This window comes from Anomaloglossus baeobatrachus, unplaced genomic scaffold (genome assembly GCF_048569485.1).
Source record: "Anomaloglossus baeobatrachus isolate aAnoBae1 unplaced genomic scaffold, aAnoBae1.hap1 Scaffold_2796, whole genome shotgun sequence".
NCBI classification, from domain to species: Eukaryota; Metazoa; Chordata; class Amphibia; order Anura; family Aromobatidae; genus Anomaloglossus; species Anomaloglossus baeobatrachus.
This window is the reverse complement of record NW_027442276.1, coordinates 130,001-138,192: the sequence shown is the minus strand read 5'-3', so window position 1 is coordinate 138,192 and position 8,192 is coordinate 130,001. Positions and strand designations below refer to the sequence as shown.

Below are 8,192 nucleotides of genomic sequence, written 5' to 3'. Positions count from 1 at the left end.
AGGTTGTTCATGTTGAATGGTTTCAGTTCTCCGATGTTCCTTCGGATTGAATTTGTTTAACCAGTTATTGGCTTTCCTCCTTCTTGCTTTTGCACTAAAACTGAGGAGCCCGTGATCCCACGGGGGGTGTATATGCAGAAGGGGAGGGGCCTTACACTTTTTAGTGTAATACTTTGTGTGGCCTCCGGAGGCAGTAGCTATACACCCAATCGTCTGGGTCTCCCAATTGGAGCTAGAAGAAAAGGAATTTACGGTAAGTAACAAAATTCCCTTCTTCCTTACCTCCTCCAGCGCTGATCTCCCTCCTGTCTCCCTCCGTGCTTCTGTTCCTCCACTTCCTGGTTCTTCGTGCTGGTCATGTGATCGGCACAGCAGAGTGATATCTCTGCGTGCCTGATCACAGTGGAAGCAGGGACACCGGGGAGAAATGCTGGAGGGGGTAAGTAAAGCTTTTTTTTAATTAGGATGAGCAGCAGCATGGGGGCCATATCTAACACAGGGGGGCATGTGCGATCAAAGGGAGGTGCAGACAGATATAATATGCACCGCTCCCCCAGCCCGTCACTGCGGTGCGGTTTCAGCACCACGGTGATGGACAGCGGCTGTGCATATTATATGAGCGGGAGATCTAACGCTGCCGCTCGCCAGTAAGGCTATGTGCGCACATTGCGTTTTTTTTTCTGCAGAAACGCGTTTAGAACTGCAGCGTTTCAGTGCCAAATCGCATGCGTTCAGCTTTCCCAGCAAAGTCTGAGAAAGCCGAAAAATCAATGCACACGCTGCGTTTCTAAATGCAGCGTATTGGATTCCAAAAATCGGTGTGGAAAAAAAAAACAGCATGTCACTATTTTTGTGCGTTGTAGCTGCGTTCTCCACCCATTGAAGTCAATGATGTGGGTCAGAACGCAACCAAAAGGCACTTGGACTGCATTTTCGTTGCGTTCTGCATGCTTTTTTTGACAAGCAAAACGCAGGTCTTTTCAGTGTAATGTCGGTCAATTTCTGTCTGTGGATGTCGGTGAATCTCCCTCGGTCGGTCTGTGTCTCTGTGTCTCTCTGTGTGTGTGTCTCTGTGTGTGTGTCTCTGTGTGTGTCTCTCTGTGTGTGTCTCTCTGTGTGTGTCTCTCTGTGTGTGTGTCTCTCTGTGTGTCTTTACTAGATGCACTAATTCAAGCCATGGCTGGGCTTAGACTGACAACCTTTATTCTATGATCACTGGAGGTTTGACCCTTGTGACTTTGTCATGCACTGGGATCCCGCAGCCCCCCCCCCCCCCCCCCCTTTTGCTCCTGGTTAGAGAGCAGGACAAATATGACTTGCTCTTTTCTAGAGAGATGAATGCTTGGTGAGCAACAAAACTGAGTGAGCTCAGCCATTTACCATGGGTTTTAAGATGGCTACTTTGCTGTAAATGGCAGAATCTTAAACTGTCTTAATGCTGCAATACAAGAAATGTTATGGTATTCAAGAGCAGGTTCCAAAATTGAATTACAAATTTCATAACTTTTTAGGGATTGACCTGTCTGCAAATCAAGATGAGGAGAGCGATCAAGAGACCTTCCAATTGGAGATCAATAAGGACACAAAGAAGTGTGCCTTTCGGACTCATACTGGGAAATACTGGACCCTGTCAAGTAATGGCGGAATCCAAGCAACAGCTTCAACTTTGTGAGTTTACCAGCGATTTGGCTAAATCTTTGGCAACATTAGCAATACAGATTTACATATGTTGGTATTAAAATTGTATTAATGTCTTTAAGAATTATGCATAATCTGCCTGCTATTACAGTGGGCATGAATTGTGAACATAGTAGTGCGCAGTTTGTGGTAAACTAGCAATTTCAGATGGCGTCTTCCCCTTTTTCTGTATTTCCCATAAACTAGTGTGGCATGTAGTATTCCATAGAACATTTGAAAGGGGAAATGCTAAAACCTGGAATTTTAGGAAAGCTGAACAAATTAAGGGAAAAGCTTAATTGTGTAGATTAGGACAATGCTATGGCAACTGGGGATACCGAACATAAATGGGGTAAGTTTTTTTTTTTTTTTTTTTTTTAATTTTTGTTTTGTTTTTTAAGGATGTACTCCTAGTGTCCTGTAAAAAAGCTTATACCCTCTGGTAATAAAATGTCCAGGAATAAAAAGAAACCACTATGGATAAATAAAACTGTACAAACTATAATAAAACCAAAACAAAGGGCATTTAAAATCTTGAAGGCTGAGAGTAAAGAAATGGCATTTGAGAAGTATAAAGATATCAATAGGAAATGTAAAAAAGAAATCAAGCAAAACTAGCTACTGAAACAGAAATAGCCAAGAACATTAACCCCTTCAGCCCCCAGCCTATTTTGACCCTAAAGACCAGGCCACTTTTTGCAATTTTTACCAGTGTCACTTTGAGGTTATAACTCTGGAACGCTTCAACTGATCCCGGTGATTCTGAGACTGTTTTTTCGTGACATATTGGGCTTCATGTTCGTGGTAAATTTAGGCCGATATTTTTTGTGTTTCTTTGTGAAAAAAACGGACATTTTGCGAAAATTGTAATTTTCAAACTTTGAATTTTTATGCTCTAAAACCAACGAGACATATGACACAAAATAATGAATAAATAACATTTCCCACATGTCTATTTTACATCAGCACAATTTTGGGAAAAAAATTTAAGGAAGTTATAGGGGTTCAAAGTTTGAGTAATTTCTCATTTTTACAACAAAATTTACAAAGCCACTTTTTTTTTGTTTCGGGTTCAAATCACATTTGAAGCGATTTTTGAGAGGTCTACATGACACAACACCCAAAAGTTACACCATTCCAAAAACTGCACCCCTCAGGCTACTCAAAACCACATTCAAGAAGGTTATTAACCCTTCAGGTGCTTCACAGTAACTAAAGCAATGTGGAAGGAAAAAAATGAACATTTTACTTTTTGCAACAATAATGTTAATTTAGCCTCAAATATTGCATTTCAGAAGCTTAGCAGGATTAAATGAACCCCCAAAATTTGTTGGGCAATTTCTTCTGAGCACGCAGATACCTCATATATGTGGCGAAAAAACTGTTTGAGCGCACGGCAGGACTTGGAAGGGAAGGAGCGTCATTTGACTTTTTGAACAGAAAATTTGCTGGAATCGTTAGCCGCACCATGTTGCATTTGGAGAACCCCTGATGTACCGAAATAGTAGAGCTCCCCCACTTGTGACCCCATTTTGGAAACTAGACCCCTCAAGGAATTTATCTAGATGTTTATTGAGCACTTTGAACCTCTAGGGGCTTCACAAAAGTTAATAAAGTTGAGCTGTGAAAATAAAAAAAAATTTACCACAAAATTGTTACTTCAACCAGGTAGCTTTTTTTTTCTTTTTTTTTTTTTTTTTTTTTTTCCACAAGAGTATCAGGAAAAAATGCACCAGAAAACATTGTGCAATTTCTCCTGAGTACACGGATACCTCATATGTGGTGGAAATCAAATGTTTGGGCGCACAGCAGGGCTGAAATAATTAGCGTATTCAATGTTGTGTTTGGAGACCCCAAAAACCCCCCCCCACCCCACCCCCCGAGGTGCCGAAACAGTGGAGCTCCCCCACGTGACCCCATTTTCGTTACTAGACCCCCCCCCCCCCCATGGAAAAAAAAATCAGGGCGCACGCACGGATGTGCTGCAAAAAGGGGGGACTAGGTGGGATGGAAAAAATAAGTCCTGTCCAAAGTCTAGTATGGCTGCAGCAGGGCTGTGGAGTCGGTAAGCCAAACCTTCGACTCCGACTCCGACTCCTCAAATTCTCTTGCTCCGACTCAGACTCCGGCTCCGACTCCGACTCCGGCTCCGACTCCGACTCCTACATATATTGCTTATAGTTAGGTGAAAAATTTATTGTAGTACATGAATATGTGTATGTGAACATCAGACATTTAATAATTTTTATGATACAATAATCAAGATATTTGGATAGAACATAAAATATATTTATTGGAATACAACTTTAGAACACAAAAAACTGTAATAAATTGTAAATATGTAATACACTATGTAATATACAGTAGATTACATATATATCTTGTGTGTGTGAATATACACTGTATATATATATATATATATATTATATATATTACATATTTACAATTTATTAGTTTTTTTGTGTTCTAAAGTTGTATTCCAATAAATATTTTATGTTCTATCCAAATATCTTGATTATTGTATCATAAAAACAATTAAATGTCTGATGTTCACATTGTACTACAATAAATTTTTCACTTAAATATAAGCATTATACTAAATGTTGTTATTTAGTAAAATATTCAGCACATTCTGCATTGCACTCCTGTCCCCAATTTATTATATATTTTAGGAGTCGGAGTCGGTGCATTTTATACCGACTCCGACTCCGACTCCACCAAAATGAGCTCCGACTCCGACTCCGACTCCACAGCCCTGGGCTGCAGGACGCTTGCTGATCACCTAATTGTTCAAGTTTTGTCTTTTCTTTTTTTATTTGGGGTGCACAAAAAAAAAGCAAAAACTCGAGCAACAATTACGTACCTGATCAGCCAAACACGTAGCTGATCAGCGCTTGGCGGTAAGCGAGGCGGTTGGGGGGGAGGGGGTTGGGTGTAAATAGGGAGTGGGAGTTGGGATTGGGGATAGTTAGAAAAGAACCACGAACAATACTTACAGGATAGATCAGAACAGCAGCAGGATCACAGGAGAGATGGCAGCAGATGGGGGGGCAGTGGAAGATAAAGGGAGCATCGGTGGATGTGAGAAGGCGGCGGCTGGGAGAGAGCGCAGTGGATGCAGGAGCAGCGGAGGATGGGGGGTTGGGGGAGACTGGGTGGAAGGGGAGGTGAGATTGGGGATAGTTACCTTTACAGGATGGATCGAGGCAGCAGATGGAGGAGGCAGCAGATGGAGGAGGCAGCAGATGGAGGAGGCAGCAGATGGAGGAGGCAGCAGATCGGGAGGCTTTTTGCCGGTTTGATATAGTACAATGGCAGCGCGGCAACTTCCGGGTCCCATGCTCCGGTTACATAACAGCATGGGACCGGAGCTTGTCGCCCTGCCATTGTACTATATACACTGTACTGGCGTGCTCAGGACCGACAAGTGAAGCTAAGGGGGGCGGTCACCGGCAACAGGTCCACGGTGATTGGAGAGATCAGTCACAAGGCCGGTCTCTCCAATCAGAGAGGTCACCCAGCTCCAGCCAATGACCAGTTCTACAGCTGCACTGATCATGGCTGGATTTCAATGTTTCAGCCATTTTCAACATTATAGTGGCTGTGATTGGCTGAGCGGCATTCGTCAGCCAATCACAGCCTCCGTAGGTCCGGGGAGGAGGCACCACCCCTCCTGAGGTCAGGCACAGGTCCCCTCCTTCCCGAATCTGCGGTGCCACGATTTCGCCATGACTGATTCATCCGTCATGGGTCTTTAAGTACCAGGACACCATGATGGATGAATTCGTCAAAGGTTGTGAAGGAGTTAAAATAAATTCCACAATCTTTTTATAAGTTAATGCCAAAAAGAAAACAAAGGATAGTATCGGCCCCTTAAAATAAGTTATAGAGGACAAAGAAAAGACTGAGATGATATTAAACAGGCACTTCTCGTTTGTGTTCACCAAGGATCTGACTGTTCCAGGGATCATTCAACAAGTCGTCAAAAATCAAAGTTCACAACCTGATTTATAATTAATTTACCACCAAAAGAAGTACACCTGGGTCTGAGTAAGTTAAACATTGACAAATCCCCCGGGCCAAATGGCATTGATCCACGAATATTGAGGGAATTGAGCTCCGTAATCGACAGACCACTTTCTCATCTTTTTAGACTCTCTTGTAACAGGGTTGGTGCCTCAGGATTTGAGGATTGCAGATGTGGTACTGATATTTAAGAAAGGTAAGAGGGTGGATCCAGGCAACTGCCGTCCAGTAAGCCTGACCGTAGTATGCAAAGTTTTTGAGGGCATTTTAAGGGATGACATGCAAAAATCTATTGCAGAAAATAATATAACTGCCAGACATTATGGATTCATGAAAGATAAGTAGTGTCTAACTAAAATGTTGGGGTTCTATGTGGAGATGAGCGGAAATCTCAATATTGGTAATGCAGCTGATGTGATATTATTTGGACTTTGCAAAGGCATTTGATACTGTACCACATAATAGCCTTCTACTAAAACTCCAGAAGCAAGGACTAGGGGAAACTATATGCAACTGGGTAAGGAATTGGCTAAAAGATAGGAAACAAAGAGTAGTCCTAAATGGTACATTCTCTAAATGGGTTATAATCAGCAGTATGGTACTGCAAGGATTTGTGCTAGGACCGATGCTTTTTAATATTTTAATAATGACCTGTGCATGAAATAAAGACTGTAATCATTTATAATTCTGGAGTGGTGAATAGCGCGGCATCACAACCAGTCTCCTTCCTAACCTTGAATAATGACCTTGTGGATGGGATTGATAGTAAAGTGTCAGTCTTTGCTGATGACACCAAACTATGTAGGGTATTAAAAATTGACCTTGATAGTACAATATTAAAAAGCGATCTGGATAAGATGTCAGAATGGGCAGATACTTGGCAAATGAGATTTAATGTATAGAAATGTAAAGTAATGTACCTAGGACGGAGTAATCCTATAGCTGCGTGTACATTAAATGGAAGTAAACTCGGGACTACAGAACAGGAGAAGGACTTGGGTGGTCTCATTACAAATAAGCTGAGCAGCAGTACTCAATATCAAGCAGCAGCTACTAAAGCAAATAAGATTTTAGGGTGTATAAAAAGAGAGATTAGATCCCGGGATCCCAATGTATTGTTACCTTTCTATAAATCCCTTGTAAGGCCACGTCTAGAATATGGGATCCAGTTTTGGGCTCCACATTTTAAAAAAAGACAGTTATAATTTAGTCAGTTCAAGGCGGACAACTAGACTACTACAAGAAATGGAAGGCTTCCCATATGAGACGTTGAAAAAGTTACATTTGTTATGCTTAGAAAAAAGACGTCTCAGAGGATATTTCATTTCTATGTATAAATACATGTGTAGTCAATGTAAAGGACCGTTACATGACTTATTCCTTGGAAAGACAATACGAAGGACCAGGGGGCATTCACTGTGAGTGGAAGAAAAGCGATTCCGGCAGCTAAATAGGAAAGGGTTCTTTACAGTTAGAGCAGTCAGACTGTGGAATGCCCTACCACAAGAGGTAGTAATGGCAGATACTGTAACAGCTTTTAAAAAAGGACTGGATGATTTCCTCAGTACACACAACATTGTTGGTTATAAGTGACTTGGTGACAAAATGTATAATTGGTGGACACCTAGGTCTTTTTTTCAACCTATGTAACTATGTAAGACACTGTGTGCTGCCAGCTCTCCTTATAGAGCGGAGACCAGACACACTACTTAATGAGGTGAAAATGGGCTCGGGGTGAAGGTGTTCAACACTAGGGGGAGCAGCTGCTTAAATTTTCCTTGAAAACCTAGGGTAGTGCTATCTCACATTACAACTACAGGAAAAGTAGGCCGGATCTGCTTGTTCAGGTGAACTCTTATAAAGGTTCACGAGTTGCCTGCTGGCTGGCCTAATTAAAGGGAAGGTGTCGTGGTTTTTTTATTTTTGGATCAATTATTTTTAATACAAAATTAAACTCGCTGTTTAGTTTTTTTTCATTCTAATTTTACTGGAGGCACTGGGGGCTACCATGCTGGATTTGCTGTGTGTAACGATAGTTGCTCACTCCTTTATGGTAGCCCCTGTGCATAGACTCGGATAGTCGGAATCCGACCCCTAGGCTTATTACAGGAGAGCTCCCTACTGTGATCTGGACGTGCTCCCTGGGCTGTCCAGATCACAGCAGAGGTATGAGATCAGCGCCATCTTTCTGCAGCTCACTGTGTGTGTGTGTGTGTGTGTGTGTGTGTGTGTGTGTGTGTGTGTGTGTGTGTGTGTGTGTGTGTGTGTGTGTGCTGAACTTTTCCTCCTGTCACCCGTTCAGCCCGTGGGAGTAGTGTACTGGCACCCCTCCCCCCCCGCCACCGATGCTACCGTCTCAAATGACACCTCCATGCTCTCCCCCCATGGCCTGTCACCTGTCTGCCTGTGTTGGCAGAGCATTGTGTGTGTGTGTGTGTTGGCAGAGCATTGTGTGTGTGTGTGTGTTGGCAGAGCATTGTGTGTGTGTT

At 42.4% G+C, this 8,192-nt stretch overlaps 1 protein-coding gene across 1 annotated transcript in view; it reads left to right on the top strand.

Annotated features, from left to right (window-relative positions):
* Positions 1-1,435: 1,435 nt before the first annotated feature.
* LOC142265962 (fascin-like) overlaps positions 1,436-8,192 on the top strand; it is a 101,065-nt gene continuing 94,308 nt past the window's right edge. Inside the window, exon 1 of the mRNA XM_075332292.1 lies at positions 1,436-1,668. Within this exon, the coding sequence (XP_075188407.1) occupies positions 1,436-1,668 (233 nt within the window). The remainder of the gene's footprint in view (positions 1,669-8,192) is intronic.